Below are 20,676 nucleotides of genomic sequence, written 5' to 3'. Positions count from 1 at the left end.
CGACTTTGACAGCCGGGTGCCCACTGCGCATGCACGAGAAGCGCTGCGTTTTGTGAATGGTCCGGCATCTTTTGAGACCTGTCATGTGTCCCAGAAGACACCGGACCATTCACAAAGCGCAGCGCTTCTCACTCATGCGCAGTGGGCACCCGGCTGTCACAGATGCCGGGGCGGAAAGAAGCCGGCGCGGAAAGACTACAGCGCTGGACCGAGGAACAGGTGAGTTCCTGCCACAGAGAACAGCTGAGCGTCCGGCCCGGTATTCTGACATGGTGGCAGCAGAAATACCGGACCGGCCGCTTTATATTCGCTCCATAAGACGCACTGACATTTTCCCCCCTTTTTTGAGGGGAAAAAAGTGCGTTTTATGGAGCGAAAAATACGGTACTCAAATTAAACCTGAGAGTGTGCACTTTCAGCCCATATCCATTAAATAACTATCTCTTGATTATGTTTTGATAAATACCTGAAAACAATTAAAATTGTGCCTGTGTCCAAATATATATGGACCTAACTGTATTATATATTCTGTTAGATTGTAAGCTCCAAGGAACAGCGCCCTCCTAACTCTCTTGTATTGAACTGTATTGTCTCCTGTTATATTGTAAAGCGCTGAGCAAACTGTTGGCATTATATAAATCCTGTATTATAATAATAATAATAATAATAATAATATTACTCAGATTGTCTATTTGCACATATGTTGAAGTTTTACTTATTGATTTGTTCATATTTGGTATTGCCTAGCAGGGCATCTAGTCTGTTTGGATATTCTCATTCACTTGTGTTTGGTTATTCTCTAGGTATGCACTTATATCACCTTAGTTAGGGGCTCTGTCAGGTGTTTACTTTTTTCTTTATGGTTAGGTTTAGTGAGTAGCGCTGTACTATTTATCTATTCATTTAATTATTATCAAAGTTGTTATTGTTTTGCATCATCTGATTCTGAGGCTGGGAGTGAAGCAGCATCATTTTCTTTACTTAACTTCATCTTCCTTTGAAACTTCCTTTCAGCAAATGTGACTGCATCATGTACACTATAGAATACATTGCTTTTGGATCTACCAAAAAAGTCTCCATTGTGGAGTAAACGACGTACTGATGGATTACAGTTCGCAAGAAATACCCTCACACCAATCTCTTCATAATCATTGTAAACCTCTTTCAGCACACTGAAACCCACTGAGTCTATAAACTGCATGGCACCACAATCAATTATTAGAGAATGCATAGTGATTGATGAAGTGGAAGTATCATGAGACCTCTGGGGGTTACAAAGTGTTTTTATCACATTTAGCTTTGAGAAAAACATATACTTGTTTTCTGTGCGTGAGGCCTCTTTTTTGGCTTTTCTTTGTAATGCCAACACAATTGATGGGTTGACCCCAGTTTTGTTAAATAGGGCTGATTTGAAATAATCCTTGTTTGCATAGTACAGACAGCTGTCAAATTTATAAATTTTAATATTAGGTACGTTGTCAAGCTCTTTATATTTGAACTGATCTTCATAAATCTCTGTGCCACTGACATGACCTAGAAGAGTGGCCCTTGGCCTTTGGGTACGAAATATCACACAGAGTATCGAGAAACAAACGCCCACAAGTAAACCGAACTCTGTTGAGATTACCGCAGAGGCCAGCATGCTGACCCACCAGACCACTGTGTCTGTCCTGTTAACCCGCCACATTTGGGGTGTATCCTGAAATTTCATAACTGCACCTTTAAGGCTTACAATTGTAATAACACCTAAAGTGCAGATTTGTAGAGCATTAAAAAGGGGGGCAATAGCAAGCAATACTAGTAACAACACTATGGAGGAAACAATTCCATTTAGCTGCGTATGGGCGCCTGTGGATTCCTTAAGCATGGTTTTGGCAAGAGCAGCACAGCTTGCAAAAGAATAGAAGAAAGATGGGATTAGATTACACATGCCTATAGCAATCATCTCCTGATTGGTGTTGATTGTGTACCCATGTTTTTTGGCAAATATTTCAGCAAGAGAAACAGTCATGGCAAATCCTATGATTGCAATTGGTATTGCATCAGTTGCAATACGTGGAATCAGACTCCACTGTGGTGCTCTTGGTGGTTTAAATCCAGTAGGAATTATGCCACAGATTGATGATTCATATTTGCCATTGAAATCAAAGTAATAGGAAACCAATGTAGCCACAATTATAACAACTAATTCTATTGGAATTGGGACTTTCAACTTAGTCTTGTACAAATCATTAATGCTTTTCACTGGTACCATAACAGCAATTACAACAATGCTGGTCAATAAATCACATATATTGGTATAGTGCAAGTTCTGAAATATATCAATCCATGTGAGTATCAGAGATCCGACACCATCACGACGAGGAATCTTCAGACCTAGAAGATACTTCATTTGGGATGTTATTATGGTAAGGGACGATCCAGTGACAAAACCACTTAGTAAGGGCTCGGATAAGTACATAGATATAAAACCAAAGTGGAATAGTCCCATTAGGATCTGCAAAATAGGAAAATATTAATAGGTTTTTATTAAATGCACATTTTGTATTTAAACAATAAAATTGTATTTAAAGGATTTGTATAGACATGACCAAAATTTATCCCCACACTTTCCTCTGCCCCTCTTGAGCACATGCCCGCATTAATTTTTTTCATCCAGCTTTTTCCTGTAGCAAGAAAAAGCTTTTATTACCAGACTTATAAAATGATTGCAGGGGCAGGTGACTGGTCACTTCCTAATGATGTTAGCCTGCCATGCCCCCCTCCAGAACTACATTTCTCAAGATTCCTTTTTCTGCACACAGTGTATTGGAAGTCAAGCCAGCAGCAATGATTTTCTGGGAAAGAAATAAATAAATGTAGGTGGAAAGGGACAGATAGTATTGAGAAAAAGGCCGAATACTGTAATCCAGCAGAGGAGAACTCAGGCAAAGCTAAGAACACTGTTCAGCATTTCAATGCAACAAAGTCAGCATTGTCAGCCAATAGCAGGAAGTTAGGAGCTCACTGGATTTTGTGGCAGGCTCACCATGTATATCCACTTAAAGACCAGGCTTTTTCTGTCACTTTTTGCTTACATATAGGAGATATTTGCTAGAAAATTACTTAGATCCCCAAAACATTATACTGTATATATATATATATATATATATATATATTTTTTTTTTTTTAACAGAGACTCTAGAGAATAAAACGGCAGTTTTTTATGTCATACGGTATTTGCACAGCGGTTTTTCAAATGCAATTTTTTGGAAAAAATACATTTTAATAAATGTAAAAAAACAAAAACACTATATATTACCCATTTTTTTAGTAAAATTTGAAAGATGATGTTACGCTAAGTAAATAGACACCTAACATGTCACGCTTTAAAGTTGTGCATTCTCATGCAATGACGCCAAACTATGCTATTAAAATATGTCCATAGGCGACGCTTTAAAAGCCTTTACAGGTTACCAGTTTAGTGCTAGAATTATTGCTCTCTCTCTCTCTCTCTCTCTCTCTCTATCTCTCACAATCATGGCGATACCTCACATGTGTGGTGTGAACACCATTTACATATATGGGTGTGACCTACATATGCGTATGCCACTGCTCGCGAGCATGGGAGATGGGGGTGCTTTACATTTTTTTCTTTTATTATTTATTTTATTACTTTTTTATTTTTACACTGTTCTTTTAATTTTTTTGGCCACTTTTTTTACTAGCACAAAAAATCAGAGCATCCCTTGCGATAACAATAAATAATGACAGGTCCTCTTTTTGGAGAGATCAGGGGTCTAGAAGAACCCCACATCTCTCCTCTACAATGAAAAACATTAGATCAGAAAAAAACTTATTGATCTAATGCTTTCCCCTCCAAAAAATGGCCTTGCTTACATTCAGTCTGAACCAAAAGTGAAGTCATTACGTCACGCCAGTCCTCCTAGGTCATAGAGATTAGTTGAGGCCATCTTTCCTCAGCTAATCTCTATGACCAGCCGCCGTGACTGCCGGATAGGTTCCCGGGCTCACCGATCAGGCAGGTAAGGCTGAGAACCACCGAAAAGCGGTCGCCGGAACCTCCAGAAAGCTAGGTTTCTAAAAGTGATCCAGCAGCTAATCAGAAAATTTTTATTGTAGCTGTTGTAAATTTTTATATCAGAATTATGGTATCTAGCTGCAGCCATAACCCCGGTAATCCACTTCAAAACCACAATGTACATACATGTATTGCGGTCTTGAAGGGGATATTTTTCTGTTGCAGCATTCTTAAATGGATAATGCTTAGGAAAATATACATGAACTGCAGACATGTTGTGCATATGTTTATTTCTGTGTTTCCCAGACATACACTTTAACCTCTTCCTGTCTGCCCATAGACTTTAAACGGTGGACAGCAAGCTTTACCAATGCGGGCGACTGTACCTGTACTTCAGCCCGCATCGGCAGCTCCTTCACTGCCCACAGACCGGGAGCCTGGAAATCTGTATATCACTTGGACACAGCAGATCACATCACTGCTGTGCCTGGGCAATCACATGGTGTTTTACCATGTGATTGCTGTGTCTAATCACAGCAATCACATAGTAAACAATGCAAAGTGAAACTATAGACTGCTTCTCTCTGCTCTCACTGTGAGAGTAGATTGAAGCGATCCTGCAGCCTGTGAGTGTACAGTAGCCTGCCAGGCTGCTTGTACACTCACAGCCTGCAGTGCAAGTCACACCAGTGTCCCTGATCACTACCCCCAGTGTCCCTGATAACTTCTCCAGTGAAGGGATAATAAACAATGCAGCCAGCCCTGTTACCTGTCCCAGTGCGCACAAAAACACCACCATACACAATACCAATTTCCTGGTCACCACCATACCAGTGTCCTGATCACTGCCATACCCCAGATCAGTGCCCTGATCACCGCCATGCACCATACCAACACCCTGATCACCACCATATGCCATACCAGCACCCTGATCACTGCCATACACCATACCAGCATCCTGATCACTGCTATATCAGCGTCCTGATCTCCACCATACCCCATATCGGCATCTTAGATATGTGACAGAATAGCCAGCAACTCATATCTTTATCATATTTGCTTTATTGGCACACAGTAGAGAATATGGAATCCATAAAAGCTGACACATTTCGGCCACAGCCTTTGTCAAAGCTTACATCAAAAAGAACTACAATTCAGACTTATATAACATAACAGCCCACAACATTATGGGCGGTACATACTTAATTAAAATAATTGTTCAGTCTTAATGATTACAGGTGAAAGTGAAGCAATAGCATTTCAGAGAAAAAGAAGAAAAAGAGAAAACTTAATCTAATGCATATAAGTGCAAGCAACCTAGTGCAAGAGCAGCACAACAAAACTGCCCTTAACATGGATGCCCACAAATTAAACATGAGAATGATAAGGATCATATTTCAATTATTATTTAAAAAAAAATATTAACATCCATTCTATTGTTTAAACCAAAATGGACCCTAGTAGTGAGCGTATGAATCCACCACACTTCACATTTAAGTAAGGTGGGGTGTACATCTCCTCCTCTTAAAGGTTTTCTTACATGTTCCAAACTGAGGAAAGAAAAGGAGCCAAGGTTCCCACCATACTTCTCTCTGAAATGTTTAGAGACTGTGGAAATGTTTTAGCATGTGGATTGTTAGTTTCGTTATAATGTTCAGATATTCTGACTCGTAATGAACGAATAGTACATCCCACATATTGGAGACGGCAAGCACTGCATTTTTTAGTATAAACTACCATCTGTGAATTTCAATTAATATAACATTTTAAAGCATATACTTTCTATGTAGAGAACAAAGTGACTGTGGTAATTTTTTAATGTATTTTACATTGTCTACAGGTGTTTGTGCCATTTGGATAAGAACCCTTAGTCCTCAAACATTCACTACTTTGACAATCAGTTTTTGAACAAAACAAACTGGGTGATAATAATGTGCCTAAAATAGAAGCTCTTCTACAGGAAAAATTGCATCCATTTTTCAAAATGTCATACAACACCTTATCAGCATAGAGAATCGGTAGACATTTTTTAACCATGTTAATAGTGGAACAATTCCTTCTTGCCTGTTCCACTCGATATTGATTTTTATAAGGAATGTGACATAGTCTCAGGAAGACTTAGAGAGCGGGGATACAGCCAATATCTGGTAGATCGAGGAATGATTGCAGCCCAAGAAAAACATCGGGATAATTTACTCATAGAACTTTTGAAAAAAGATAGATTTCGTAAACGAAAACCATGCAATAAAGTTCATTTTGTTACTACATATTCTATGCAATACAATCAAATTGTTGCCATAGTTAAAAAATATCTACCGATTCTTTTTGCTGATAAGGTGTTGTATAACATTTTGAAAAATGGATGCAATTTTTCCTGTAGAAGAGCTTCTACTTTAGGCACATTATTATCACCCAGTTTGTTTTGTTCAAAAACTAATTGTCAAAGTAGTGAATGTTTGAGAACTAAGGGTTCTTATCCATGTGGCACAAACACCTGTAGACAATGTAAAAGACATAAAAAAGTACCACAGTCACTTCATTCTCTACAGAGAAAGTATATGCTTTAGAATGTTATAATAATTGCAATTCACGGATGGTAGTTTATACTAAAAAATGCAGTGCTTGCCGTTTCCAATATGTGGGATGTATTATTCGTTCATTACGAGTCAGAATATCTGAACATTATAACAATACTAACAATCCACATGCAAAAACATTTTCAATGTCTCTAAACATTTCAGGGAGAAGCATAGTGGGAACCTAGACTCCTTTTCTTTCCTCGGCTTGGAACATGTAAGAAAACCTTTAAGAGGAGTAGATGTACACTGCACCTTACTTAAACGTGAAGTGCGGTGAATTAATACGCTCAATACTAGGGTCCCTTTTGGTTTAAATAATAGAATGGATGTTAGTCATTTTTTAAATAATAATCGAAATATGATCCTTATTATTCTCATGTTTAATTTGTCGGCATCCATGTTGAGGGCAGTTTTGTTGTGCTGCTCTTGCACTAGGATGCTTGCAGTTAAAGTATATGCATTAAATAAAGTTTTCACTTTTTTCTTCTTTTTCTCTGAAATGCTATTGCTTTACTTTCACCTGCAATCATTTAGACTGAACAATTATTTTAATTAAGTATGTACCGCCCCTAATTTTGTGGGCTGTTATGTTATATAAGTCTGAATTGTAGTTCTTTTTGATGTAAGCTTTGACAAAGGTTGTGGCCGAAACGCGTCAGTTTATGGATTCCATATTCTCTGTGTGCCAATAAAGCAAATATGATAAGGATATGAGTTGCTGGCTATTCTTTCACGTATCTTGGATTTAATTAACCAGCCTGAGCACCAGCGCCCCACTCATATTCCTCTGATGAGCAGCAAGGCTTGGGTGAGTTGTTGACTACATATATCAGCATCTGATCTTTCCATATGTCACACCAGCATCCTGATCACCGCCATACCCACACCAGCGTCCTGATCACCGCCATGCCCCATATCAGCATCTTGATCTTTCCATATGCCACACCAGCTACTAAAATACCTCATGAATTAATTTTTTTTGTCTTGTTGCATTTTAGTAATGAAAACATGCAGTTCCCCACTGACAGTTGAATGTTAAAAAAAGAATTGTCGGCAATTAAAAATTAAGTAAATAAATAGCGTGGGGTCCCCCAAGTTGAGGGCATGTGGCTTGCTATGTGGCCTGCTATGGTTCGAGGGGGGGGGGCTTGTCCCCCCCCTCCTGATCTGCTGGGCTGTGTGCTCGGATAAGGGTCTGGTATGGATTTCAGCAGGGAACCCAACACCATTTTTTGTTTTTTGCCTTGGGGGTTCCCCTCAAAGTCCATACCAGGCCCGGAGGGCTTGGTGTAGATGGGGGGGGGGGGCCTCAAGCAGATTTTTTGCTTAATTTTTTATTTTTACATCCAGCTGTCAGCGGGGTACCCAATTGACAGCTGATGATTCATAGGTTGTTAAGAACGGCCACCCACTCCTTAACAACCATGACAGTTACCAGCATGGACCACTACTTAATTACTGTATGCATTTAATTATTTATTTCCTTCTGTGAATTGACTTTAGGGTCTTTTATGCAGTATTTATCGAGTGTTTATGCTATTTTTGGTAAATACCACATGCTGTAATAGTGAATTGACATTTTCAGTATAGCGTGCGATAGGTGGTCACATGACCAGCATAACGCATGCGATAGCCTTTAGTGAATTGTCCCCACTGAACTTATAACAAAAATGTAACCTTAGACTTTCCTGATTAAATGAGTAACTGTGATTGCAGCCACTTATTAAAAATGTGTTATGTGTTTACTATTTCTTTCATTTGTGAATGAACACAAAAGCGCTCTGTATTGAGCATTTCCATAAAGAAGTGTGGGGCTACAGAGAAAAGGAGATTGAGGACTCTCTGTCCTCAGTGTTTCTCTCTAATTCATAACTGAAATATCAAGGGACTGTTTACATCCCTGATATTTCAGGCAATACTGAAAAAAAAATTACACATTGTGGTGATGCATGTTGCATGTGTTGGTGTACCAACACATTAAGGGCCTATTCATACCAGCAGGTGCCCATTATGGTGCACATAACATGCTAGTGTACTTATAAACCATAAAAATGCTGCGCTACATTCAAACTAATTAAAGTAAATGTGGAATTCAATAGCTCAAATGAAATAATAGCAAATAATGATAAATATATTATATTAAGAAATGTGCTAAGTGATAACACAAAAATGATGAAAAAAACACAAACTTAAATCAATACGCATGTGCATAAAAAATGCACATACATATATTAGATCACACGTGCAAAAAATGTGAAGTGAAGATACATCTAAATCATACACACAAAAACAAAGTCCAATAATGGAGTAAAGTCCAATAATGGAATATAAAAGGTGAAAAAATGTTTTTGTTTTGGTAAACTGTGTTTCCAATATGCTGTAAAGTGACCACAGGTGAAACAAAACGTGCAGGTATCTGGGTGTAGATAACTTGTGAATCCAACCACCTTCTGGATTAGCCTCTCACCTCATCTCTTCGACCCTTGCGGGTCAAAGAGCAGTATGGATCCCTCTCACAGATCCTCCAGGCACCAAAGCACTCCAAAACCACTTCTCAGGATATAATATTCCCACTCAGCTCTTCTCCAAATGTAGATGAAATATCACTTTCCCAGAACAAAACAAAGGGATCCTCCCATAGTGTAGTAAGAGTATTATGCCATAGGAACATCAAATCTTTAATAAAAATGCACTTACGTAGCAGCCAGTCCACATTAAACCCTCATGCTCTCAAATGAGGATATGTGTATGTAAGTTGGGTGTACAGCTGAGTCCACAGGTGTACCAAAATGGCCGCCACGCAGGAAATACGTCACCGCGCTACGCCGACGCGTTACGTCACAATATCACGTGACTTCATCAGGCCCTGATGAAGTCACGTGATATTGTGACGTAACGCGTCGGCGTAGCGCGGTGACGTATTTCCGGCGTGGCGGCCATTTTGGTACACCTGTGGACTCAGCTGTACACCCAACTTACATACACATATCCTCATTTGAGAGCATGAGGGTTTAATGTGGACTGGCTGCTACGTAAGTGCATTTTTATTAAAGATTTGATGTTCCTATGGCATAATAAACTTACTACACTATGGGAGGATCCCTTTGTTTTGTTCTGGGAAAGTGATATTTCATCTACATTTGGAGAAGAGCTGAGTGGGAATATTATATCCTGAGAAGTGGTTTTGGAGTGCTTTGGTGCCTGGAGGATCTGTGAGAGGGATCCATACTGCTCTTTGACCCGCAAGGGTCGAAGAGATGAGGTGAGAGGCTAATCCAGAAGGTGGTTGGATTCACAAGTTATCTACACCCAGATACCTGCACGTTTTGTTTCACCTGTGGTCACTTTACAGCATATTGGAAACACAGTTTACCAAAACAAAAACATTTTTTCACCTTTTATATTCCATTATTGGACTTTACTCCATTATTGGACTTTGTTTTTGTGTGTATGATTTAGATGTATCTTCACTTCACATTTTTTGCACGTGTGATCTAATATATGTATGTGCATTTTTTATGCACATGCGTATTGATTTAAGTTTGTGTTTTTTTCATCATTTTTGTGTTATCACTTAGCACATTTCTTAATATAATATATTTATCATTATTTGCTATTATTTCATTTGAGCTATTGAATTCCACATTTACTTTAATTAGTTTGAATGTAGCGCAGCATTTTTATGGTTTATATTCACTTGATCATTGGTATATGATTTAATGTTAGCAGCTGTTTGGGGTTCATTTATTATTTCAATTTGGTTTAACACACATTTTGGAGCGCAGGAGGGTCACACCATTAATGCTAGTGTACTTGCTGTGAAAATGCATTAGACTGCATTGGTATAACACCTCACAGTGCTTGATTTTGTATTTTTTTTTAAATGTAATCTATTCAACAACTGCATATGTGTAGCAGCGCGTTGCTCTGCATTGCAACACACTGTGTTAAAATAAAGTGTATGCCCACATCATTTTATCACAAGGTACACCAACACAATGCACACAGGGCACCGCGGATTGAGTGTTACCCCAATGCATAGGTGTAAGCCCCACCTCCAGATTTTTGGCATAAGTTGCTTATTTACAGTTTTGTTTACCTAATATTTGCACTGTTTCACAATTTAAAATGTACAAATATTTGTTATTTATTAACTTGATATAGGTTTATATTTTACATTTAGGAGGAATTATGTAAGTTATTTTGTTTTTGTATGTGTTATTAATAATTGTAGTGTATATTTTATCAGAAAAATAGTTTGAAAAACTATCAGTATAACTATGTAGTATGTAAACCACCTGCGCTACTCAAAATAGAATAAATATAAAGATCAGGAAGCTGTTATCACCTGGCTATATACCTTATATATATATATAGCTGAGCATACCCTTTGGCGCTATATAAATACTGTATAATAATAATACCTGAATATGTTGCAAACATAAAGAGAAAATGGTGTTGCGCTTCCATACACAATACCTAAATACAATCAAATGGCATAATTAATGCATGACTATTAAATCTCAAATAAATTCTTATAATATTTAATATTCATGCATTAATTATGCCATTTGAGTGTATTTAGGTACTGTGTATGGAAGCGCAACACCATTTTCTCTTCATATCTGTATAACTAAACTGCAACTATCACGGGACCTACAAAATCAATAGCACCTTCTTTTTATCATATCAGTCCTGTACTTTTGGAAAATGTATGGTTAGTAGGGTCTTTTACAATCTTAGAATGAAAAATGATAAAGTAAATACTTGGAAAAATGACCTGGCCACCTGAGGTTACACAGTTACATAGTCTGGTTGAAAAAAGACACAAGTCATTCCAGTTCAACCATACAAGTTATACGATCCTATATACACAATCCTATACCCACATTTGATCCAGAGAAAGGCAAAAAACGCCAATAAAGCACGATCCAATTTGCTCCAGGATGGAGAAAAATCCTCCTGATCCCAAAGAGGCAATTGGATATACCCTGGATCAACGTTATCTGTAAATATTAGTATCCAGTTATATTTTGTGTATCTAGGCAAGAATCCCAGCTTTAAAAGAAAAAAAAATCTACTGAACCAGATCTTGAGGGTGTCTATTCCACATTTTCACAGCTCTTACCGATTTAGCACCCTCTTAGTTTAGCTAGGGGGAGCTAGAGTCCTGGTTGTCAGTGAGGAAGGCTGAGTAGCTGCCTGGATGTAATAGCCAGGTGTTCAAATTGTGGTTAGTAGCCGAGAGACTTTGCAGGCCAGCCCCTCTAAAATTTCCTCCTGCTCTAAGGCTTTGGAGGAAGGCCCTAGAAGCAGTAGGTGGATCTAAGGAGTGGCTGTCTTGCACTACTGAGGGATCCTGGGCAATCCTGAACAAGAGGTTGGAAAAGGACCAGGACACCCTTAAAAGTGTTGGAGCCTGCTCAGCAGCAGGAAAGTTCGAGTGGAAGACAGGAAGGAAGATGTGAGGCTAAAGCCAGGAGGCTGTGCAGAGGCCCAATGGGATAGGGCCTACCTGCAGGCCTGGAGCTGGAAAGGGAGAAGCTCAGACTTTCACTGTATGGCAGAAAAGGAGTAGCCCAGCTGGAAAGGCCTGGTAGCAGCCACCAACCCACTAGCAGTACAGGAGAGGATCTTAGTGAACACCCCTGCAGCCCCTGGGTGGATAGAGGAAGTAACACTCTGGTGAGAAACCAGATTCCCTGTCTACTTGGGACTGTTTCTTTTAAAGCAGCAGACACCAGATCCCCTGTTTAGGGATACCTCCAGATTTCTGGGTGAAAGAGGAGAAGTTCATCTAGGGTCTGGGGTGGTACATTAAGGAGATGCTGGATAGCTCTCCAACAAAGACTGTGCTTCATAGACAGCTTGTAAATAGTTCCAGGAAGTTGTCTTCAGTTTATCAGTTTCCTTGGGCATCCTGTACACCCCTAACCCTATCTCAGTTCCAATTCCCTAAATAAAACAACAAAGAACCAAAGCTCAAGGACTGATTTCTGACTTTAGATGCAAGCCTGGCTGTGCAGGACTATATGAGAACGCAAATCTTTTAGCGACTCCTAAGGGGGTAGTGCTACACTGTGAAAAACCCTTTCTGTATTTGGAGGTTAAACCTCATAAAGAGTTCCCCCTTGTTCTCTGTCATGCCTTTAAAGTGAATAACTCTACACCAAGTTCACTATGTTGATCATATCCCCCCTTAATCTCCTCTTTTCAAGAAAGAATAAATTAAGTTCCTCTAATCTTTCCTCATTATCCTTGACTCTTATCAGCTTGGTTGCTCTTTTCTACACTTTCTTCAGTTCCACTAATATCCTTTTTGTAAACTGATGCCCAAAAATTAACAGCATATTCTATTTTATTCTATTTTACTAATCTCTCTGTAGTTTATGCTTATACAAGAAAGGATTTTTCTTGCTTTGGAAACCACAGCTTTGGCATTGCATGCCATTATTAAGCTTATGGTCTACCAGAACACCCAATTCCTCCAGCTGTTCTCCTCCTAAAATGTATGATGCATGCTTATTTTTGACCCCCACGTGCATAACTTTACATTTATCCACATTAAACCTCATTTTCCACAGAATTGTCTAATCAAGCAGTGCATTGAGGTTGGCTTGTAAGATGGAGAGATCCTGTAATGATGCTATTCCACTGCATAGCTTGGAGTCATCTGCATAGACTGAAGTGGTACTTTTAATCCCAGACTCTATATAATTTATAAATATGGTAAAAAAGTAAGGGTCTCAAAACTGAACCTTGGGGTACACCACTAATAACCCTAGACCATTCAGGGTATGAATCATTACCACTACTCTGAATGCAGTCTTTTATCCAGTTTTCTATCCATTTACAAACTAATTTTTCCAAGCCTGAAGACTTTACCTTACATATTATTTGTGTGTTGGGAACTGTGTCAAATGCTTTTGCAGAATCCAAATATACAATATCTACAGCCACTCCTTTGTCTAAGGTTTTGCTTACCTCCTCATAAAAAGAAATCAGATTTGTTTGACAACTTATGTTTTTTATTAATCCATGCTGCCTGTTACATAATATATTTGTTTCTCACAAGAACTAATCTATGTGGTCTTTTATTACCTTTTTTGGGGTTCAGCGATTTACTCACCCATGCAGTCCCTTCTTTCCTTCTGTCCTCCATGGCGCCGGCATCTCTACTGTGGGCACCAGGCTGTGACATCTTGTGGCTTCACAGCCTGGTGCCCACTTTGTATGCGAGAGTCGCGCTGTGCCTACTGATTGGTCCGGCAGTCTTGTGGGACCTGTGAAAGTTATCAGGAGACTGCTGGAGCAAGGAGAGGGCTGTACTTCTGGGTCACTTCGCTGTGGTGAACTAAGAGACTGTGGTGAACTAAGAGAACTAAGTGGTGAACTAAGCTAGAAGTGGGAGTAGGTACCTGTCAAAACCAGGTACCCACTCCCCCCAAAAGGTGTCAAATTTGAAAGTGAAAGGGGGGAAGCAAATAAGTGGAGCTTCCGCTTTTGAGTGGAACTCCGCTTTAAGGACCTGTGGGTGTATGTTATCTGATCCATTTGCTTTATTCACCTTTTTCAGTCTAAATATTTCGGGACCATATCAATTTTGAGCCATAGTGGTTCATTTGGGGATATGTCAGTGTCATCCCTGTTATGGACTGGAGCTCCACTATGCTCCTTTGTAAACACAGAGCTGAAGAAGGTATTTAATAAATTTGCCTTCTTTTTGTCCCCAGTCACCCACTCTAGATTATTTTGTAAAGTGCCTACATGCTCAGACCTGACCTTTTTACTATTAATATATTTGAAGACTTTTTGAGGGTTTGTCCTACTTTCCTTGCAATCTGTCGCTCGTTTTAATATTTTGTTCTGTTATATTCTTTGTAATGTTTAAAAAAATATAAAAATGAAGGAACACTATCATCATTTAAACGTTTCCTCATTTTTTATCATTTTTTTTTTACTTTGGCAATGAGTCACATAGGTTTTATTTTAGCTTTTTAAATGTGTTGCCAATGGAAATATATTTTGCAGTGTGTTCACATAAAGTGGTTTTGTAAAGAATTCCCATTTATTTTCTGTGTTCTTTGATGCCAATATTGCCTCTCAGTCTAAGTCTTAAACACCCCTCTGCATTGTAAAATGTGCTCCCTCAAAGTTAATTGTTTTTATCTTTCTAGTATGTGTTTGTTTTTTACAGCTTAAATTTAATGAAATCATGTTGTGGTCACTGCTACCCAGATGTTCTTTTATATGAACATTAATGATAAGCTCAGCATGGTTTGAGATTACCAGGTCCAGCAGGACATCATGTCTAGTTAAGGCTTCTATGAACTGCACCATTTGTCTTATAATAGATTTATAAATGTTTGCTCTTTAACTGTTCCTGCAGTGCCATTGCTCCTGTCAATTTCAGGGTAGGTAAAACCCTCCAATTTTTTTTAGTTAGGTCCACAGTATACAGAGGACCCTTGACACGGGACTGTGGGTTACCCATGTATTTGCAAATGTGTGTAAACAAAATCCTTTGTTTTTAATGCAAACTGTTAGACAGGGCCAAATTGGTTGTTTTTCAGGCTGGCTGGTAAGTGTTGCTGGGAAATATTTTGTTTGTGTGTGATGTGATGTGCCTTGCTCTTCCATGTGAACCTTACTGCTAAGGCTGGTTATAGGTTGGGACGGTTGCCATTTTTTCTGTAAAATCCTCCATTATTATCACTGTCCCAGCCCTTGCAGCCCTTTCTATCTGTGCAAGAAGCTGAGCCTCCACCTCCTTATTAACACTGGGTGGCCTGTAAAAAAACTCCAAATATCAACTTTGAACAATGCACACCCATATACAGCTCCATCCATAATGCTTTGGCCTCATCACATTCTCCATCAATTAGGTTAAAAGTGGAGAACAAGGCTTAGCTGTGTAATGCATAAAATCAGAAAATATCAGCTTCTAGCTGAAAGGTGTTAAGCTTAATGACAGTTCTTTTTATTATTTTATATAATCCAAATGCAACGTAACATTACCTGGTAAATTCCAGCCATAAAGGTTAAAGATGTGGCCACCATAATGGCATAGCAGCCTCTCCCGCATACAGTTCCATCAGTCAATGTTGAGTTGAATCTGGTATCATCTTCTGTAAAACCTGCAGCTTTTAACTGCTTGTTCACAGACTCTCCTACCATGAGACACAACACTCCAAATGTTCCAACACAGTTATGGCGAGAGGATGCCATGAAGAAATAGATTAGGCAGCAGAAGAAGTTGGTGTAAAGGCCATAGATAGGGTCCTGGCTTGCTAAGAGGGAATACGCTATTGCCTGAGGAATAGTCACAATACCAACTATGATTCCAGATACAATGTCTCCCAGCAGATACTCTCTAACCTTGTAGCGAGGAAGCCATGTTAGCACTGGGAATAGTCCAAAACAAAACCTGCCCAAGTTTCCTGGACTACTTATGCAACATTCTTTGGTTGTCTCGCAAATGACATCTTTTAGCTTGAATGGTGGCTTGATTTGTTCTTCAAGTTCCACGGAAATGTAGGGTAGAGAAGGTGAGTGCTCTCTCCGGTCTGAGAACTCCTTCTTTATGGAATCTTCAGAATCCACAAACTGCTGATTACATTGGAAATAATTTAAAGTGTGAAAAAGGTTAAAAAATATGGAAAGATGTCAGTAATTTAAACTGCATCTAAACTCTAAATGGATGATACTAAGCTCTGTAAAGTACTATGTATCATAAACAATAGCATGCTTTTTTGTTTAAAAAATTAAATTTTTATCTTATTTTTCTCCCATTTTCCATCTCAGTGATGCTGATATCGGGGCTGCTCTGTACAAAAGCGCTGCACAGAGTAGGTCAATATAACATGTTTGTTATTTAGAAAAAACTAAAACAAACCTTTAATTTAAATTAATTCAATTTGCTTTAATTTGAGTTCTGAAATCCCCTGCAGAATTAGCATGCTATAGAGTAAGCATCGGGGCAGCAGGAGCGTACGTCCTTCTGCTGTCTCTCTACATTCCTGAAGTCAAGGATGGATTTCTCACTAGGCCACATAGACCATGACCTAGTGCACCAAGGCCATCAGGGCCAGCACAAAGGCTCCCAGGACACATTACATTTATGTTGACTAATTCTACTCAAAGAGTCTATTAGACAAGTCTCAACCCTCCATTGCCTTTTGGACACTTGTATATACAGTACATATCCAACTTTCTAACCTGCTGGTGACCCAACCCCATCTCCAGTATTTTTTGGTCTCTGCTAACTTATTTTTGGATGTGTCAGTATAAAACTGATCATGTCTTTGCATGCAAGTTTCTGATTTTAACAGTATGGTACTAACTTTATCTATGTGATTTCTGGTTTTCCTGGTATGGTACTAAATGTGTTTCTGTGGGCATGTTTACCTATTTAATTTAATGTATTATTTCTTAAGTGTTTTATTGTTCTGTTATTTTACTTTTCATTTAAGTAATGTTTAACTCACTGTGTGCATAATTATTATTTCATATTTTTTCATCCTCCAGGATGGCACATCAATACGTGTCATTGCCAGAAGGTTTGCTGTGTCTCCCAGCATAGTCTCAAGAGCATGGAGGAGATTTCAGGAGACAGGGAGTTACTCTAGGAGAGTTGGACGGACACGTAGAAGGTCCTTAATCTATCAGCAGGCCAGGTATTTGCTCCTTTGTGCAAGGAGGAACAGGATGAGCACCGCCAGAGCCCTACAAAATTACCTCCAGCAGGCCACTGGTGTGAATGTCTCTGACCAAACATTCAGAAACAGACTTCATAAGGGTGGCCTAAGGGCCTGACGTCCTCTAGTGGGCCCTGTGCTCACTGCCTGGCACCACAGAGCTGGATTGACATTTGCCACTGAACATCAGAATTGGCAGGTTCACCACTGGCGTCCTGTGCTTTTCAGACATAAAAGGGTCTGAAGAATCCATTGTGGTGGGCCAGTGATGATCTGGGGAGGCATATCCATGGAGGGATGCACAGACCTCTCCAGGCTAGACAATGGCCCCCTGACTGCTATTAGGTATCGGGATGAAGACCTTGGACCCCATTATCAGACCCTACGCTGGTGCAGTAGGTCCTGGGTTCCTCCGGGTGCATGGCAATGCCCAGCCTCATGTGGCGAGAGTATGCAGGCAGTTCCTGGAGGATGAAGGAATTGATACCATTGAATGATCCCCCACGTTTGTCTGACCTAAATCCATAGAACACCTCTGGGATATGTTTCTGCCCATCAGACACTGCCAGGTTTCACCTCAGATTGTCCAGAAGCTCAGTGATGCCCTGGTCCAGATCTCAAAGGAAATACCCCAGGACACCATCTGTCATCTCATTAGGAGCATGCCCCAACATTGTCAGGCATGCACTACTGAATACAATTTTGAGTTGCTGCAATGAAATTTCAGCAAAATGGACTAGCCTTGCTGATTTTCACTGATTTTCGGGGGGTGTCTTTGAATTCAGAGACCTGGGGATTGTAGAGGTGTAGTTTCTTCACACAAAGTGATCACTCTCAGACTACAGACAGAGGTCATGTATTAGCCTTTGCAGTGCCATGCCGCATGCCATTTGAACTCAAACAGAAACTTCTGACACAAGAATGTAAAGATGTTACATCATGAAACTACCGTATTTTTCGCCTTATAAGACGCACCTGACCATAAGACGCACCTAGGTTTTAGAGGCAGAAAACAGGAAAAAAAAAATTCTGAACTAATGGACTGCAGACACAGTACAGGGATGACCAGAGACTGCGGACAGCACAGGGATGACCAGAGACTGCGGACAGCACAGGGATGACCAGAAACTGCGGACAGCACAGGGATGACCAGAGACTGCGGACAGCACAGGGATGACCAGAGACTGCGGACAGCACAGGGATGACCAGAGACTGCGGACAGCACAGGGATGACCAGAGACTGCGGACAGCACAGGGATGACCAGAGACTGCGGACAGCACAGGGATGACCAGAGACTGCGGACAGCACAGGGATGACCAGAGACTGCGGACAGTACAGATGACTGCTGACCTTTGGGGAGGTGGGGAGCGGGTACCTGAATTTGACAGGTACCCGCTCTTACTTCCGCAGAGTTTTTGTTCGATCCTACCTGTTCCTCGATCCAGCGCGCTGTCTTCCCGGCTTCTGTAATGGCGCTTGGCATGACAGCCGGGTGCCCAGTGCGCATGAGCGAGAAGCACTTGCGCTTTGTGATTGGTCCGGCGGCTTCTGGGATCTGTCATGTGTCCCAGGTACCACCTTACCATTCACAAAAAGCACCGCTTCTTGCGCATGCGCACTTGGCACCCGGCTGTCATGCCCAGTGCCCACACTACAGAAGCCGGAACACAGCGCGCCGCTGGATAGAGGAACAGGTAAGGTCCCGCTGCAGAGCTGAGCGGCCGGCCCGGTATTCTGACACGGCCGCGGTGGAAATACCGGACCGGCCGCTCTATATGCGCTCCATAAGACGCACTGACATTTCCCCCCCAGTTTTGGGGAAGAAAAAGTGCGTCTTAAACAGCGAAAAATACGGTACATGATCAACGCACATCTTATGCAGTTGAAAAACACAAGGTGCAGGCAGGAAGTTTATAGTGCCTTTTAAAGAGGCTTTCCCCCAAACTGTGAATGCCTTGGTGAAGGCTATGCCTCTACTAAAGCAAGGGGTGATATATTCAGGGAGATTTGCCTGTTACATCTAGATCAGTGCAATAAGTTAGACAGGAGATCCTCCTGTTATTCTATCTGGACATTTAAATTCTCATAAGGGTATCTATGCTGACAGACTGCTTAACCAAAAGGCATTGTACTGGGTCAACCATATATTCCCCCAGATGCATTGATGACTTCCTATTATTATGGGTTCATTGGAGCTTTTTAAAAGCTAACTTGTTGTGTCTGGGTTCATTTATGGGGTGTTTGTAGCATGGTGTTGAGGTATTAGGTCTGGTAATTTGTTTAAATCCACCTCATTGCTCTTTTGGTTTCACTTTTCAAGTTGAGATAAAGCATTATAAAAGAGTGCATTGGTCAGGAAACAAACAATAGACACACTTATACACACCTGATACCCTGCAAGACCTGAACACCCAAAAGACTAATCACACATCAAAGAGAGAGAATATTTATATATATTGAGTAATAGCAAAAGAAATAGAAAACCTACCTGGGTAGATTTGGTAGTCATAGTAGCTAGAGTGCCGAGGACACTGTGATGTGTGTTATCTAAACCTGGTACTTTTGAATTAGAAAATGTTTTTTGAGTAGATAACCAGTGGCTGGTATCACATGGAAGTTTAGTGTATTCTGAAATATAGTGAAATGGTTAACCCCTTACTAAGAAAATTATGAAAACAAAATGAGTTCATATGTTGTTGATAGTGATGTTTTTGGAACTGGATTTCCCCTTAAATCAAGTTGAAAAGTGAAGGAAAGGCAGGATGTTTAAAGAGTAAAAAAGGAATGTAGATGGAAATAGAAATGTGGTCCATATCCCAGAGTGAGCACAAGGTATCTGGGTTCCTCTTGTTTGAAAGGGTATAAAGTCCCAGAAACACATGAAAGTGGAAGACCCTTGCCGCAATGAGGTGAATCTAGATTTGTCTCATATCAAGCCTATTTTTGGTTGGCATTGTTTTTTAAAGGTCAAGACCAGCCAAGGAGATACCATGAAATATTTGAAGCTCCAGAAGACCAACAGGTGGCTAAATGGTGAGCAAGAACCCCAAGCTATGAGCTGATGGGTTCTGTCAGCAAGAAAAGAAGTTCTGGAGTCCTTCCAGACAATCAGTGCAGGAAAGTACCTGCACCTGATTCAGCCTTTCTAATGGTGCATTTTGGTACCTTGTAAAGGAAGTCCAGCTCATGTGTGACAGCTAAGGTGAAGGTACGGTGATACATAAGGAGGAGGAAAAGTGGAATTTTGCTAATGGAGAGCCAGTTTAAACTGAATACTGAACACTAAAGAGTCACAAAGATTCAACTTATTTCTGTTTTGAATAGGTAGATTTTTAGATAGAAACTTAAACACACACAACTCTGGTTTTATTTGTGAAA

At 40.1% G+C, this 20,676-nt stretch overlaps 1 protein-coding gene across 1 annotated transcript; it reads right to left on the bottom strand.

Annotated features, from left to right (window-relative positions):
• Positions 1-489: 489 nt before the first annotated feature.
• On the bottom strand, positions 490-19,807 carry LOC149467799 (sulfate transporter-like). The gene is made up of 3 exons (XM_089671157.1): positions 19,787-19,807; positions 15,619-16,209; positions 490-2,497 (listed from the first exon to the last, which is right to left on the bottom strand). The coding sequence occupies exons 1-3, from the start codon at positions 19,805-19,807 to the stop codon at positions 923-925; spliced, it is 2,187 nt and encodes a 728-aa protein (XP_089527283.1). The 3' UTR covers positions 490-922.
• Positions 19,808-20,676: the final 869 nt, after the last annotated feature.

The sequence above is a fragment of the Staurois parvus genome, unplaced genomic scaffold (assembly GCF_062004578.1).
Source record: "Staurois parvus isolate SC_StPar_1 unplaced genomic scaffold, SC_StPar_1.0 ptg000099l, whole genome shotgun sequence".
NCBI classification, from domain to species: Eukaryota; Metazoa; Chordata; class Amphibia; order Anura; family Ranidae; genus Staurois; species Staurois parvus.
Note: the sequence above shows the minus strand (reverse complement) of the source record. Positions and strands in the feature narration are given on the sequence as shown.